General features: G+C 37.5%; 2 protein-coding genes across 6 annotated transcripts in view; both read left to right on the forward strand.

The window, feature by feature from the left end:
- Window positions 1-635: 635 nt before the first annotated feature.
- On the forward strand, window positions 636-3,146 carry LOC104612903 (uncharacterized). Its single transcript, XM_010280557.3, has 5 exons — window positions 636-903; window positions 1,044-1,093; window positions 1,180-1,285; window positions 1,398-1,456; window positions 2,857-3,146. Exons 1-5 carry the CDS (start codon window positions 790-792, stop codon window positions 2,906-2,908), a joined length of 381 nt encoding a protein of 126 aa, XP_010278859.1. The 5' UTR covers window positions 636-789; the 3' UTR covers window positions 2,909-3,146.
- Window positions 3,147-8,079: 4,933 nt separating this feature from the next.
- Window positions 8,080-17,910, forward strand: part of SRS (Seryl-tRNA synthetase) — a 36,005-nt gene continuing 26,174 nt past the window's right edge. The window contains exons 1-2 of one of the 5 annotated variants that reach the window (XM_010280553.3): window positions 8,080-8,533; window positions 8,605-8,753. In XM_010280553.3, coding sequence (XP_010278855.1) covers window positions 8,302-8,533; window positions 8,605-8,753 — 381 coding nt within the window. In that variant the 5' untranslated portion in view covers window positions 8,080-8,301. Of the gene's footprint in view, window positions 8,534-8,604; window positions 8,754-17,910 lie in introns of those variants that run through there. The other 4 variants (XM_010280554.3, XM_088901176.1, XM_088901177.1 and 1 more) reach the window with 4 other exon arrangements.

Below are 17,910 nucleotides of genomic sequence, written 5' to 3' on the forward strand. Positions count from 1 at the left end.
GGAAAAACAACATTTTTAGATTCAGACGTCTGAAAAGTACAATCAAATGCCACATCAGTTGTTGCTTCACTAGTGAATCTAGGCTTCACCTAATCTTCTCATTTGAAGGTTATGAAGCAATAAACCAAGTTAAACAAAACTGATCCAACTATAGGTGGCAAACAATAGAGAGGAGATAAAGAATCAAATATTAAAAACATAAAATATGTTATTAAGATTTTATTATTTTAAATTAAGATTAAGTGAAGTGATTATCTTAAAATAAGTAAATGATAGTATGTAATGGGGGCTTTACAACTATCATACATCTAAACAAATCAATATATAATATATCATATATATGATATATACTATAGAGTCAGATTAGAATTAGATTGAATTGCCAGGGGTCAAAGGAGACAATCCTGACACAATCGGAAGTAAAATTGGACTCATAAATTTTAACCCTAGCCCTGACCTAGCATCAATCCGAACCAACCCAATTTAACTGTTTAGAGTTGGGTTCGGACCAACCGGCCCAAGTTGCAGGCTTGCAGCCTTATCTTTGAGGGGTAATTGTCAATTTGTCGCCGACGGCCGACCCATGTTGGAGGGTTTTTATAAGTTACCCAAAAATAAAATAAAATAAAGGCGGTATCATATATTTTCCCTAAAATAAAATAACAACAACCCGTCACCGAAACCGCAAGTCTACTGCTGGACATTCAAACCATCGTTTGCACAGAAGTCGATCTTTTTCCTTTGATTCTTACAATCATTTCGCGAGTTCGGTTGCTTAAGATTGATTGAATGGATAAGTCACCTTCCTTGTTCATAATAATCAGATCTCTTCTTTTAGGATACATCATCGTTGCTGGTTCACTTGCTTATACTGTCAGCGCGAAATCTCCTCGACCAATATCCGTGAGCTTCTGTTTCCAATGCATTTTCCACCTCTTTTCTGTTTAATTAACATGGGGTTTCTATTTTCATCTCACTTTTTGTTTCTTCTTTCCTTTCCTCATATGTTGTTATTTCTTTCCTTTTAATTCGAAAAATCGCAGGATAGAGAGATCAGAGAGAAGAAAGATGCTTGTTATGCAGACATCGAGAGGTAGATTTTTCTAGAATTTGAGAAGTTTTCTTTTGACTCCAATTTTGGGAAAGATTAGTTGTTATTATTTATTCTTTATGAAACAGTGGACTCTGGGGGTGGCAATGCAAATCGTCAATCATAGCGAAGGAGAACTGTGCTTTGCGATGTCTCTCCCCGGCTTGTTACGAGCTTATCTACGAAAGTGATCCTGTGAGAGATTGAGGCTGAACGAATTTGTTTCTGGGTTTTGCCCTTTTGGGTATTTTATTTTATTTTGATTTCTCATGTTAATTTTCGCTTTAACTATTTGTGTACTGGTCAGCTTGAAGAAGGAGAGAAAGATTTCATTAGAAGCCAAGAGTACAAGTACTGTATGCACAGGTGATGGTTTCCGATAGAATTGATTTCTTCTTTTTAATTCCTTTTTTAATTCTTGGTTAAGTTTTGGACTGGTGCAGTTAGTTGACTTCTTGTGAATACAAAGGGAAGAAACCAATTTAAGAATATGGAGTTTTTCTGCTAAAAAGGAGGGGGAACTGGTACTTGTAGTTCATAAATAACAAACTAATATGAATTTCTTGATACCTTGTTTTCCCAGATAATGATTTGGAGCACAAGATTGGTTATTATTGTTACTTACAATTTTTATATGCAAAAGACACACACACACGGGGTGATGATAAAGTGAACACGGAGGGAAAACATAAGAGTAGTGAGTCTGAATATGTTAATCGCAGACTTCTGCAGTAATGACTGTACATTATTAGTAGGCTCTCTTGTATCTCGAGTGGAAGTGAAATAATTTTTTTTTTTTTTCTTTTTCGTTTTCTGTTAGATAAGAGTGAAATAAGGTTGCTACAGTGTTTGAAGCAGAGGTAAAAGTGTCTAGAGAAGTCCACATCCAAGTAGGGTATTGCAAAAGAGACAAAATTTGCAAATATCCTTAGTTATTTCTTCTCTATTTTTGTAAGCAAGCACCAAATGGTATTTGAATATCATAGTAAAAGTTTAGCTTTTGCATGCAATTCTTCATATTTTTCCATTACTAAATATGCTTCTACATCTTCATCTATTTACCAAGCGCCCTCATAGAGTAATGGGTTCTAAACATATACCGTTTTCTTGGTAAACTCTGAACTCTCATTGGATCATCATCTTCAATTTTACTAAGCTGCCTTGTATCAAGTTTCTACAGTTACCAGCCTACCATTAACACAAGAGTCCCCATTTCTTCATTGTATAAGTATGAAAGCTTTAATATGATTGCAACTCATTTAAACTCATATAAAATATGGTTATGCTATATAATCTAAGCTGAAAGTGCAAACAATGCCTTCATATGTAATCATCATCATCCATGCCTTATCCCAACTATACGGGGTTGGCTACATGAATCCTGTTTTGCCAATCCATTCTGCCTGCATAAGTATAAGATTCAATATTCATATCTCTACATTGGATACTGGTTGTGTGTGTGTGTGTGTGTGTCTTTGAAGCTTGCATATTTTGATTGCTTTCAGTTTGCTAGTCAATTGGATAAGCATCTGGAATAATAGACAGACAGACAAACAGATGGACAAATCTTGAAAACTTATCAACCTTTGCACATTAATTTCAAATGAGGTCAAGAGTTCCTTTTGAAGGAAAATAGATTTTAGGTTAACTATTCTTGGAAACATTTATGTTACCAGGTTATAGATATGATGTTTTTGCATTTTTTGTTTATTTTGACTTATTTCTTTTTATGAATAACCCTTTCTTTTTCACTTGCTCATTTTCAGGTTATCAATGGGAGAATCCCTTGACGGTATTAGAGGGGCCTTCGACTATTAGAACCAGTGAAATCCATTTTGATCCCCCATTTAATACTGATAAGTGATAAATATGTGTAAATTACTAAACTGTTGTTGTTAACCCATCCCCCCACCCCCCCACCAAAAAAAAAAAAAGAAAAACGAAGAAAAAGTAGTGCTATGTATTATTTGTTTCAATTTTGTTATGATTCAAGCCTATGGATAAGACTTGATTAAAATTCTATTACATGGTGAGTATATATCATAGGTGTTTGAAAGATTGGGTTTAGGTTAAGGTATTAGAAATTAAGGTCAAAATAATGGCATTATTGATGGTAGAGGCAGACATATAAAGGGTCTCTAGGAGTTACTAACTACAAATTTATTAATGAACAAAATATAAGATTCATGTGATGATACCGTGGATCTGAAATTTAGCTTTTAAGGATGATAAGTTGTTTGTTTTATGGTTGAGCTAGAAAAAAGTTTTGGGTTTTATAAATGGCTGGTAATTACAGTGGAAAAATTATTAGAACATGTTGAAATAATGAGTGGATGTTTGCAGGGTGGTAGGAAATAATTCTATTGGAAGTGTAAATTGAGGATGAAGAAGTTTGATTTTGATAAAAAGGTTTAAAGTTGTGGTTCGTTTAATGACTTGGTATCAACATTGACATAAAGGAAACACAGGCAACTGTAAGTAGTATTATATCACCTCTTTCCAAGCAGTTTGGATCTCCTACCCACGCCTCACTACAGCTGTAAATTGAGAACATCTCCTGTATTTGCATGTTACCATTCAGAGAGAGATGTTCCCAATGCACAGCTGTAGTGTCATGTTGGTAGGAGATCTGAGTTGAGTCCGGATCTCCTGCCCACGAGAACCCTGTCCACACCTACCCTCAATACACCAGCCCCCGTGAATTGGGAACATCTCCCCCTGCATAATACTATGCAGAGGATGAGATGTTCTTCATGTGTGGCTGCGATAAACGTGGGCAGAAGATCCGGACTCATTTGAATTCCCATTTCCCAAGCGAGGGAAGGATGTATTCAACCTAAATAATAGGCCCCTATAGAAAGGATTACCATCTGTTTATATTCCTGCAATACTGTCAAACTTTTTTTTTTTGATAAATAACCCACCATGCCACATTTCATTTTGAAATTAGGACTGTCAAATTTTAAAGGGAACCTTATTGAGCATGAAACTCCCAGCAGGCTACAGGCTATAGAAATCAACCAAGGCATGCTTTAAGAGTTTTCTCTTCGTTTCATATTTAACAAGGTGGCTTGCGCAACTCTGGCCTTGTTTATTGTTTGGCATCTCTGTTGCATTCCTCATTCACTGGTCAGGCGTCTGTGATTTGGTGGAGTTTTGCACTTCTTGGAGAATAATTAAGCATTATCTTGCTCCACAATAGCTCATAAGGCTATTTAGCCTGCGTTTACACATTGGTATCTGCTGGATCTAGTTGCCTATTAATGGGATCCGTTGCTAGATCTCCCATAAGCATTCACTTCCGAGTGTGTAATTACCATGGTTTTCAAAACCAAACTGGGAACTGGTCAGGTGACTGATTCCGTTTTATCCTAGAACCATTATTTTGACCGTTGATTTGGTCAATAAACTGCTGACCCAGGTGGTCAAACCATTCGAACCATCTAATGGCTTGGCTGTTTTTTATTTTTTATTTTTTGTCATAATGGTTCATCCGTTTGGTTTGAACGGTCGGACCATTCAGCTTAGGAATCGGACCCGTGACCGGTTCATTGTCTGGTTCAGTTTTAAAAACCTTGGTAATTACAGACTATAATTCCCCAGAAAAATTCAGTCAATGGGTTGTTGATCAAGTCAATAGTTTTCTAATATAATGTGTTGATTGGATATAATTGGTCACTAGTCCAACCGGCTAGATCAGTGATAGGTTGAAAATACTGATCCAGGGTGGTTTTCTATGAGGACTCAAGATGCATTTTCAACAATCTTACGAGCAAATTTTAGACATTAGAGCCATTCTTTCTATCAATGACAAGTGGTTTATGGTGATTTTGGCATTTTAAAAAAGAACTTCCACTTGGGACTTGGGAGGTGGTTTTTGGAAGTCTTGGCATTTTAAAAATGAATTGTCATTTGGGAAGTAGATCCCCTTGAAAGTTAAGCCTAGAGGGACCTTAGTTGTTGGAACCAAGCAAAATAACATCAGCATTGTTCGTTTATGAGTAGGCCATTTACCTGGATATATGCATTTATTCATGTTCTGTTTTTTTGTTAAAAATAAGGTCTCTCAATTTTTTCATGTTTTTTTTGTCTTATCTACTTTTCAGGGTAAGTGGTTAATTTTTTTACATTATCATTTTTACCCTTGGATTCAAGTCCATGCTTTTTGGATTATATTGTTTTAATGGGTATTTTTGATATATTATATTTTGAGCATTTATTCTCAACTCGATAAAGTTAAGTTATACCCAGGGAAAAAGGACTACACTATAAATTCCAATACTTAAATGCATCTACAAAAACACAAGTTTTGGACATTTCCTCTTTTTTTTTCATCAGTTAAAGAGAAGTAAAATAAGGAGAGAGTCAAAAGAGGAAGATCATCTACCAGTAGGTTTTGGATATACAGTAAAGGAGATGATAAAATGGTCTTATAAAAGTTCAAAACCAATGAAATGCTAAAAATGAGGGTAGAATGTTGGAATTTTACAAGATAATTCTGTGTCACAAGTTAAAGTTTGTAGACCTACTCTCAAAGTACACGGTAGGTGTTTGCATCATCTTTCAACTTTGGTCAACGGAAGGGTAGCATCTCTCTAACATGGTATGTTAGAGTCACTTAAAAAAACAAAGATGAGTTTTATACTAGAATATAGTTTTAAATTTTTAATCCTAAGGCCATGTTCGTTTGCCGGTATAATTAACCAACTTCCATGCCTTTGAGTGCTACTATAATGAGTCCCTTAGAAAATGAATTTTCCGAAAAAGTATCAATTGTTTGAATAACCAATACTCTCCTAGAGGATGGATAAGTTTACCCACCTGTCGAGAACATTAATCATGTCCCACTTCTTTCTTTACCTAAGTTAAGTGAAAATGTGACCAAACATTGGCACCAAAATCTACTCTAACAAATTTTGCCCTGAAATCACTTGTTTGAATAAATATGTTAGGGTAGGGTACCACAAAACGAGAGAGAGAGAGAGATTGGGTCTCCTCTCCCTTGCCCTTCCTCATTTCATTGGCGGCTCATTTTCTCAATGAACATTTATTAGGGGTTTGTATTCGAAAATCTGATTTCAAATTTGATATTTGACATAATTGAATCAAATTTGGATAGTTCAAATAATATAATTGATGATATGACCTGATTCAGTTTGATAAATATTCAAATTCAACCAATTATTTAATTTTCATATATAATATATAAAAATATTTAAATATTATATGTAATATATATAATATTAAAATATTATATAATATATAATAGGGTAAAATACAAAAACCTCCCCTAAAGTTTCTAATAATCATAAAAATCTCCCTTATAATTTGATTTTAACAAAAACCTCCTTTAAATTTTTAAATAATTAGACAAAAATAACCCAGACGGAAAACATCACTATTTATGAAATTACTCATCCACATTTACGAAATTGCCCTTATCACACACCCAAATCCGAGGAAAATTGACGCTTGTTTGTATCACACACCCAAATCCTTTGCGCCTTCTTTCTTTTCTTCGAGTAACGTTAAAACATCAATCTCTGAACACGGTAATAAACCAATGTGATTGACAACGCTATTAACATTCCAAACATCACCCTAAGATTTAAACGTTGTACAACATCAATTTCTGAACACGGTAAATTAACAACATATCAAATCTGAACTTAGCTCTTTATTGCCAGATGAACGTTATACTCTTTGGCGAAGACGAAAGGGACGATCCCTCGAGGGAGCTCGACATGTAAAATTGCGATGTGGAGGAGATGGCCTCGTAAGCCGCAACCATTACTGTTGGGTCCGTTAGAAAACGCATGACCATGATGAACGCTGCAACCAAGCTCCCACATGCCGGAGCACCATAACTAAACCGGTGCAGTTTCAGTCATGGAGACCTTCTGATAACTGAATCGGTGCATTTTCAGTCATGGAGCCGACCACACAAGACCAGGAGGACCACAAGAAACGTGATCTTTGGTCCCACATTCGGTCAATGGACCTGGGATAATTGACACACCTCTTAATTTACCAGAAATGTCACAGGCTATTGCCATCCAACGTAGCCGTCGCTTGCAGTAAATGACTAATCCCATCAAGCCTTAGTCAGCTCTCTATTCAATCTTCTTGTGGCTAGAGAAGATCATTAACCATGGCCCACAAATTGGATGGCCATGTTCTCTTTGCCATTTTCAAATGGTTGAGAAACCAACGTTTGAGCACAGGGGACCGTTAATAAGTTATTAACGCCGGTCATTCGTATCCGGCCAGTGCTTAGGCTGACTCTAACACTGTAATATACCTAACTGTCTATACAAAAGTACATACACATTCAGTTTCATTGACTGAACTCACCTAACCAGAACATGGCCATTAGACCGGCGTCAGAGAGTATAGAGATTGATCCCTTTATTATTTGCAACATCGACACGTCCCGCTTGCATTAACGAAAAATAAATATTCCATAAGCTAAAGATTAAACAAGCATAACGACAAATAGTTGGATAATGGATGCTTCGTGGGAAAAATCAGTTTTTCTTCGGCGAGAAGCTCACCGAAAGGAAATGAAGGACCGAATAACATCGATGAGGCTGAATACGTGTTTGCGCCATGCTACTTTACAAAATCTTTAAATGACGTCTCAGGGGTAATTTTGTAAGCATAAACGTTTTTTGTTTGGGTTATTGATGGAAGGGAGGTTCTGTTCAATTCTTTAAAAATTTAAGGGAGGTTTTTGTGAAAATAAAATTATAAAGGAAATTTTTATAATTGTCAAAAACTTTAGGGGAAGATTTTATATTTTATCCTATAAAATATTTAAATTATATAAATAATTTATATATTTATATATTTATATATTTATATATTTATTAAATAATTAAAACAATTAATTGGTTAAATTTGAATCAAATCAAATATTTGAATATTTAATCGAATTTGAATTGGAATATCTATCGGATACCAAATTTTCTAATCGGATTCAATCGTTAGCTCAACTCGATCCATTATCAGGTGTCACCCGGCTCAGACTCATCCCCTGCCCTTCCCCTCGTGGGGTTTGCACCGGAAAAATTCAGACCAAAGTGGATAAAATTCCTTGAAGAACTGTAGCCGTGAAAGCCAAACACCCGGCTAGGTATCCCAAACGAAAACCCTCTCTCTCTCTCTCTCTCTCTCTCTCTCTCTCTCTCCAGAGTTGCAACAGTGGTGACATGGGTTTGCCGTGTGGTTTTGGAGCGTCAACTCTCCAAACCCTGAAACTTGTAGCTATTCCATCTTCTTTCTCCATGCTCAGACCCTGTATCTCCAAAACCCTTTCCCTACATTCCTATCATCACTTTCAGAGGTCTTCACTTCCTTTCCTCTCAAGAGCTCTTTCAGCCACAGCACTTCAGTCTACATCCATTGCCAACGAAGACGAAAAGGGTATCTCTTTCTCTCCACGTGAGTGTGTTCATTCACCTGCATTCGAGTTAAAAGATTATCTTTATGTCAAAATTGTTTCTCCGTTTCAGTTGTTAAGCCTCAGTGGAGAGCTGCAATAGACTTCAAATGGATTCGTGACAACAAAGACTCTGTCGCTGCCAATATTAAGAACAGGAACTCCAATGCTGATTTGGAGCTAGTGCTTGAGCTCTATGAGAGATTGTCAAATCTCCAGAAGGTTAGGTTTCTTATTGTTGGAAAATTCCCAACTTCTTTTCTTTATGATATCTTTTAGATTTTTTTTTTTCGTGAGCACCTTAGCTTAAAAGATTGTGCTATAGTTTCTACCTTCTGCTGACACGATATGAGATTCATGGTAAAAATTTTATCTTTTTTTTTTTGTGGGAAATGTTCGTACTTCAATAATTCAATTTTGCACTGGTTCACTTAACCAATGAAGGGGAAACCTGACTGTTTTTAGTGGTTGCTTTAATTTGTTCATCCAAGAACAAAAAAAAAAAAAGAAATCATTTTGCCTGAACAAATATCCATGACCATCGAAAGAATGGAAGGGTTATAATTATCTGGTAAGCTTGATTATTATTACTAATTGTTTTTTCTCGTTGCACTTTGCTCAGCGGTTATTAGCTAGCCTCAATCACTGAGCTTGTTGTTAGAGGAAAATCATATTAATACTACTCTTGCAATCCTATGACCAAATATAATTTTTTCCCAATGTATCACTTGGTAGCTCCATTGTTATTATGTCAAAGTTTCCTCTTAGGGAACTCGTGGTATGATGACATAGCAATAGAAATGACCATCTCCTAATTTAATTGGTTGGAGTCTCATTCTTTTGAAATTAAACTGCCTTGGAGGCTATGAGGCAGTGTCCTAATTTCAGAACTAGCTCAAGGCTTTATACTACTTTCTCTTCCATATTAAGTTAAGTTAGTTTTGCCTTTTTATTTTAATAAAAAAATGTCTGAAATTACCACCTGACTGTTAGATAAGATGGGGTTCAGCTGTAAAGCTCAAGAAATTTTTGTTGTAACCGTAGATGATGTCACCCTTGACAAAATGCTTCTTCTACTTAGGTTTCTAGGTAGTTCATCCCATAGCTAGAATTGATGGTGCTTTGTACTGGGATATCCTATAAGAAACTCTGGAAATGGTCGGCCTCTTTGTGGCTGTTTCCTCTTAACCCTGGAGCCATAAGGTCTACTGTACTCCTAAAAGCTTTGATCTTGTTACTGATGAGACATAAAATAAAAAATATGGATGATGCTTTGATTAATACTGATGAGACAAACAAGGTTTTAGAAACTGTATGAAGCAGTAGAAGCTTGTAGTTTGGTTTATTATTGTTTGATTGGTGGTGGCCTGAAAAAATGCGAGGAAGAAAGGAAACTTCAGTTTATGTTTAAAAGATGTTGAAAATGGGCAATGTAGGCCTTTTCCTCCTGTTGAGCTATTTGATTAATATTTTTTTGATTGGTAACTGTATAATTTTGTTTATTGATAAAAATTAGAAATACGTACATCAGAATTTCTTATGCCAATTAAGATCACTAACTGACTTTACATAATAAATCCTTTCACCCTTGAGTTATTATACCCCAATACATTTCTCCCCAGTTTTCTCCTTGTTTGGCTAGCCCATCTTCAATAGTGCTTGCTGATCTAGGAGTCCATCCATAAGCTGCTCTTAACTCTGCTGCCAGGCTTGTGATTTCCCTCAGTATATACCTATATCTTCATGACCTTGCACCAAACTATTTTATCCATCCTATGATCACATGTGGTTTCTTTTTAATTAGTATTCCCTTGAGGGTCATCAATTTTTCTATCAGGAAACCATGTAAAACTGCCATAACTTCAGCCCCTGTAACCCCATTGGACCTGAATAAGTGAATATAATGGCAATATATTACCCCTTATTTTTTAGTCCCCCCTGTTCCGAATGATTCTGCACTCCCCATGCTTCAGCCATCAAAATTTAGTTTGATCCATTGTTATCAATGTGTGAAGTGATGACTGGTCAGTCTGGCCTCTCTAGTTGCTATGATGATTAGTTGGTCCATAGGTGTCAACTAGTAGATAAAAAAGACATTTTCTGAGTTTAAGATATCGATGCAATTTTATAAATAAGTTAATAATAGTGTACATTTATACAAGAAAAGAATGATATTGAACATTTAAATTGGTCTTTCCTTTGCAAACAAAGAAAAAGTTAGGCTGGATAGGCTTTTGTTTTCCAAAGAGTGCAACCTTGACTATTTGATGTGCCCTTTGTTTATGGCAACTCCATACCAAGATACCACTGATCAAAAGAAAACTTATAGGAAATATTCCATGGCCTTCTTTATTTTATGCTTTTTGCTCTTTTCAATATCATTATCCAATCATAGTCTATCACAAATATTTGAAGCAACATCATGAATATAACAGCATACAAACAAATTCTAATATTTTTAAGATATCTTGAAAGAGGAATTATCTTTTCAAAGGTGGAAGACTTATGCTTATTAAGGCAACTCTCTCCAACCTCTACCTGCCTTTCTCTTTGTTTTTAAGGTTCCAGTCAGAATAAGGAACCGGTTAGAGAAGATACAAAGAGACTTCCTTTGGAATGTGGAGGTGACAGGAGGAATCATTTAACTAATTGGCGGGTGGTTTGTAAACCTAAATCAGAGGGTGGTCTGAGATTGGGTCATTATTCAGGAGAGGGACATTGCTTTTTTGGGTAAGTGGTTGTGTAGATTTCCCTTGGAGCAAGATAGTCTATAGGCTTCTGTTATTAGGAGTAAATACGAAAGGAATAGGAAATGGTTGGTATAGCAACCTATCCCTCTATAGAACCTCCTCCATTAGCCCTTGGAATGGTATTATTTCTAACTTTAACCGTTCTGTTACTTTCTTGTTTAGGTAACACCAATCACATCATATCCTGAACTGAGCTTTGGCTAGGACAACAACACCTTTGCTCCTCCTACCCCAACCTCTTTAGTCTTTCCTTGGATAAGGAGGCCTTAATCTCCTTGGTAATTTTCAGAGGGGAGCAAGGTCTCTCTTTCAACTTCAACTTTTTTAGAGCCTTGACCAGTGTTGAATCTCATTTAATCTCTTTTCTACTTTCTTCACTTTCTTTTGCTTTTTATCGCACCTTAGTCCCCTGACAAGAGAGTTTGGTGGCCTTCTACAAACGGTCAGTTTTCTATCAAATCCTTTTTTCTGAAGTTGGTGGCAGGCATTGGAACCCCCTCTTTCCCTCATAAGAAAATGTGGCTTCTTATGGTCTCTCCTAGTTTGTTTCTTTTTGTGGGAGGCTTCTTGGGTAGGAATCAATACTTTTGACAGAATTCTAAGGAAGAGAAAAGGATATTGGTACTTAGCTCTTCATGGGATTTTCTTGTGGGCATCTCCTTATCAATTGAGAGGTTGCCCGCAGCCTTTGGCAGTTCTTCCTTGATCTCTTTCATAATAATAGATAGTATTGGGCTGTCCCCAACTCCATGGCGTATTTTCTTGAGCAATGGATGGGCTGTAGTGTAGAATGGGCCCTAGAGGTATCTTGTATGGTAAGGTGGTAGTGCACACTGTTATGTGGTATATTTGGGAGAATTCTGCTGCTTCTTAACTCTTGGATGAGTGCAAACAAGCTGTTTAGAGGCATTTCTTTGGGGGATTTGGAAAAGAATTTATTGCAGGTCCTGAATTCTTCTTGAATGGCGCCCTCTATCAGAACCAGCCTTTCTCCTAGACCCCTAGTGGAGTTTATACTTATGTTTGGATGGTATCTGTTTATTAACTCTAATGGGGACCTGATCTGGGCTTTTGGTGGGCAAATTATTAACTCTAAGGCCTCATTCGTTTGCATCTTTTTAACTTACCTGGGTAAGTGCACTTACCCATGTAAATGTTTCTTGGGTAACATTTACCTGGGTAAGTGCATCTACCCATGTTCTTCTTTTGATTTCCAGGATTCCCAGGTAAGTAACAGAATGATATTTTTACCCATAAAAAGCTAATATAAAAATGGGCAAAGTTGTCCCATTACGCTTCATAAAATTTCCCCCCAGGTGGGAAAGTTACTTACCCACCTGGGAGATGGGTAAGTTTTACCCAGGGAAGTGGAGCTTATTTTACCATGGGGTCATTAGTAAATGCAAAAAGAACATTGTAAAGTTAGTCCATGGGAAAAAGATACCCATTGACCAACTTTCCCAAGTTAATTTACCGGTAAACGAATGGGGCCTAATGGGGAGTTGGGGACCCTAACTGGGCTTTTAGTGGGCCAACTGGTGTGGCAGATGCTGTTGAAGATGAACTCTATGCCTTGTTGGTGGGTTTGAGATCAAAGGTGACTCTTAACCTCACTGAGGTAGTGGTGGAAGGTGATTCCAAAATTATAATCAGATGGATTAGAAACTTTAAGGAGGATCCCTGAAGACACAACTACTTTTTTAATGAGATTGTGGAAGTTAAGTTTATTTTGGTTTCAGTTTAGGTGGATTCCTAGAGAGCTGAATTTTATTGTTGATGGTTTCACCCAAGGTTCAAAGTATCGATACACCTCGGTATGCTGGAATGGGTGTATCGGTACTTTGAACCTCATGCATCATTTTTTTAGTTTTTTTTCAAAATTTTAGAGGAGGCCCCTTTTAATGCTATTTAACTATTAAAACAAGTGTTTTTGCAAAATACCTTTAAAAAATCCATATCAACCACCTGTCGATACGAAATGATATGCCCGATACGGGGCATATTGTGTCGATGCTCTGAACCTTGGTTTTGCCAAAGCAGGTGTGGGGATTTTTTTTTGCAGTGACTCCTCAACGCCTAGGAGGGTCTTTTTTGGCTTTTGCTCTTGTTTGCTACTGTTGTACATCATGTACATCCTTTTTTTTTTTGCAGTGAAAGTTAACCTTTTTATCAAAAAAGGAAAAAAAAACAGATAAAGCTTTAAAATGACTTTGTGGTTGGCTAGGTTGATTAGTTGTTAATCTACTAGTTCACTTAGTTGATTTTCAATTGTCCTAGGTGATTGCCCTTAGAGATGATTAGTAGATGCTTTAATAACACTGGTCTGATCATATTTGGACTTGTAGGGGATCAATGTAATGGTTGCATTGTCCTCACCATGGAAGGAGATGCCACTCGTTGCCAATTTCTCAAGATATCATTAGTTGTGCAAAGATGAAAGACATCTAATGATTTGGACCAGTGACAACTTTGATTTTTATGTTGTCAATGATGGCTTCAAGGCTTTGAGACTTTGTTACTTGGATAAGGCAAGGGCATGACTGGATACATTATTGGATGCAAAATTTGCACTAAAAATTGAAGTATCTAAAACGATACAAAACCCTTCTTTAGGTATTTGGGTATTATAGCCTTGAGACTTGTTCATTAAATTGTTGTGTGCCTTTTTTTATCTCCCATAAGCACCACAAAATGGCTGCCCTGGTACATCTCCATAACTTGCCTCTCTTTTTAGGTGGAGAGAAAGGGCGGGGCGGGGGGGTAAACAAGCTTGCAATGTTGTCTGGGTTCCACTTGCAACCAAACAAAGAGAAGAAAAGCTTCCAAATGCAAGGTGCAAATTTGTGGGAGATTAGTGGGTGGAAACTGGAAAGTACTTCCCCCAACTTTCTTTACAAAGAGTGCAAATGCCGAACTGAAGTGGATTTGCACTCTGGTACAGTTTTGCAAACATTTGGTAAGAATATGTTTTTGTACTAAAAATCTGAAAATGACAATAAAATTTTTTCCTGACATGTTTATACTCAAAATGGGAGTAAAGGTTGCTTCCAAAAAATGGAAGTAAAATTTGCACTCAAAGTTGGTTTTTTTTATAAGCAAAGAAAATTTTATTAAGAATTAACCGGAATATGTACAGATAGACATCCTAAAAGGAGGCACAAGATGTAGCCTTAGGTATAGATCAACTTACTATTTGAGCCCAAAGGATAGATTCCCTAATCTGTCCTTTGGGCTGTGGAATAAGGCTATTGGGAGCATTCATTGGTTGATGAATAATGGTTGGGATGCAAAAATTGCCTCTTGAATTTCGAGCTCCCCCTGGAAAGCAATACAAGAGGTATATCCAACTTTTATTAATCTCAATAGATATGATGTGGGTTGTGGTTCAGTTGAAAAACAACCCTTCGAAGTATGGGACTGTGTAAGATTAGATGAAAACCAGAAAAGGCAAACATATGAGAAGGTTGGTGAAGATGAAGAGAGAGAGTTGGCGGCAAGGAGAGTTTGAGGATGAGAGGTTCAAAACTAAACTCTCCCTCTAACACTCTAATACAATTTTATTAAGTTAATTCTTGAGTAATTACAAGAGAAGCCCTTGGTTGGGCAAGAAATTACAAAAACACAGTATAGAAGAGGATGGGCCCAGAATAATTCCCATTACAGACAAGAATATAAATATAACATAGAACAACAGCCTATGGGCCATTCGGCCCATCTTCTCTACACTCCCCCTCAAGCTGAGCATAGATGTTAATCATGCCCAGCTTGCCAGTGTCATGCTGAGTCCTTGCCTTGGGAATGCCCTTGGTGAGAAGATCTGCCAATTGTCCTTCAGAAGTGATGAAGGGAAGACACACTTCACCCGAAGAGACTCTTTCTCGAATAATGTGTCTATCAACCTCAACATGCTTAGTTCTATCATGTTGTACTGGGTTGTGGGTAATGTTGATGGCGGCCTGATTATCACAGTACAACATCATTGGCTTGTCATGATTAATCCCAAGTTCCTCCATCAATGACCTTAGCCACAACAGTTCAGAGACTCCATGTGCCATGGCCCTGTATTTTGCTTCTGTTGAGGATCGGACCACAACTGATTGTTTCTTACTCCTCCAAGAGACAACATTATCAGCCACCAGACTACAATACCCTGAAGTAGATCTTCTGTCATCAATATTTCTAGCCTAGTCAGCATCAGTATAAGCTTCAAGTTTCAGATGACCATGCTTGGTAAACATAATTCCTTTTACTAGAGAGCCTTTCAAATAACACAAAATTCGTTCTGCGACTGCCATACGAGTATCTCGGGGAGCATGCATGAACTGGCTAAGAGTTTCCCAAGAAGTCTCTGAAAGATCCCTTTGTCTTCCAACAAATGTTCCATCTGAGGCAGAAAGTTTGTTACTTATATCAATAGGAGTTGTAGCTGGTCTAGCACTTATCTTCCCAGTTTCAGAAAGCAAGTCAAGGACATACTTCCTTTGGGAGATAAGAATCCCATCCTTGGATCTAGCAACTTTTATGCCAAGGAAGTATCTCAACTCTCCCAGGTCCTTAATCTCAAATTCTGTACGAAGGAAAGACTTAAGAGCACGAATTCCTGAGGCATCATTACCAGTCACAACATAATCATCAACGTACACAATGAGATATACTGCCAAAAATCCACTTCTCTTCACAAAAAGGGTATGATCAGACTGTGTCTGGGCATAGCCGAATTTAACAAGTGCTGCTCTAAATCTCTCAAACCATGCTCTAGGAGACTGTTTGAGTCCATAAAGGGATTTCTTCAATTTGCATACCTTTCCTTGCATATCACTTCCATACATTCCTGGAGGGAGAGACATATAAACCTCCTCATGTAAGTCACCATTCAGAAACGCATTTTTACATCCAACTGATAAAGGGGACAGTCAAAGTGAGCTACTAGAGATAAGAGAACCCTCACAGATGCCATCGTAGCAACAGGTGCAAAGGTTTCCAGATAATCAATCTCATACGTCTGTGTGTAGCCTTTTGCAACTAGTCTGGCTTTGTACCTCTCAATAGTCCCATCAAGCCCGATATTTAATGGTAAAGACTCACTTGTAACCAACCGGATCCTTCCCTTCAGGCAAATCCACCACTTCCCAAGTATCATTCTTGTGTAGGGCATCCATTTCAGATTTCATGGCATCTCTCCATTCTGGAATCTCAAGAGCTTCTGACACAGACCTGGGAATAGGATTAGAAGCAACTGAAGAGAGATAAGCAAAGTATGAAGGAGAAAGCAGATCATAAGAAAGGTGTTTGGAAATGCAGTGTGCAGTGCACTTTCGTTTTCCTTTCCTAACAGCAATGGGAACATCAAGATCCGGGAAAGATGGTTCCAAAGGGATTGAAACAGCACCTGTTGTCTCATCTGTGATTGGAAGTGCATGAGGCTCACTTGTTGTAAGGGAAACAACCTGCTCATTCTTGAATCTTTGCCTTTGATACACCTTGGGATTGTGGGTAGGACGAGGAGGTAAAGAGATAGGAGCACAAGGACAAGGAGAATGGAGTGACTGATCCTCCCTTGATTCATTTGGAGAGGACACAGGCTCATCAAGAGACTCAACTGGGACAGGGAGAGGAAGAGCAAACACTTGTGACAAACTCTCCCCCTGTAGACAATGTCCTTCTTGAGAGGAACCATAAAAAGGAGAAAGTTCATCAAAGGTAACATCCATTGAGACATATCAAGTGCCAGTCTTTGGATCAAAACAACAGTAACCCTTCTGTGTGGGGGAATAACCAAGGAAGATACACTTGTGGGCTTTTGGTTCAAACTTATGTCTCTGGGCACTTGGAATGTGTACATAACAGGTGCAGCCAAACATACGAAGAGGAATAGGGAAGAGGTCCTTGTCTGGATGAAGAAGACTGAAGGGGGATTTAAACCCTAAAACCTTGGATTGCTTACGGTTTATGAGGTAGGTAGCAGTGAGAACAACATCACCCCAAAATCTTGTAGGAACATGTGAGGCAATCAAAATGCTCCTTGCAACTTCAACAATATGCCTATTTTTTTTTCAGCAACTCCATTCTGTTCAGGGGTTCTAACACAGGAACTTTGATGAATAACCCCCATGTCAGAGAGATACGAGGATAAGTTCTCAAAATTTTCTTTTGCATTGTCAGATCTGAAAATCTTAATCCTGGTATCAAACTGGGTTAAAACAAATTCATGAAATTGCCTCACAAGTCTTGGAACTTCATCACGAGATTTCTTTAGGAATATCCAAGTGAATCGAGAAAAATCATCAATAAACAGGATGAAGTATCTGTAGCCCCCCATAGAGGATAAGTGGTAAGGCCCCCACACATCAGAGTGCACAATATTAAAAGGAAAAGAAGATCTTTTATTGCTCAAAGGGTAATTGTTTCTACAATGCTTTGATAACTGACACGATTCACAATTAAGATTGGACACACTGATTCCCTTGAACAATTCAGGGAATAGATGACTTAAAGTAGAAAAAGGCAAATGACCCAAACGACAATGACTCAATATAATTCGACTGACAGACTCTGAAGAGGTAGAACCAAAAGCAGCATTCCTAGGCTGATCAAGGCATTGTCCAGGAGTGTCGAGCAAGTATATTCCA

This window comes from Nelumbo nucifera, chromosome 3 (assembly GCF_055504915.1).
Source record: "Nelumbo nucifera cultivar China Antique chromosome 3, China Antique-T2T, whole genome shotgun sequence".
NCBI lineage: Eukaryota > Viridiplantae > Streptophyta > Magnoliopsida > Proteales > Nelumbonaceae > Nelumbo > Nelumbo nucifera.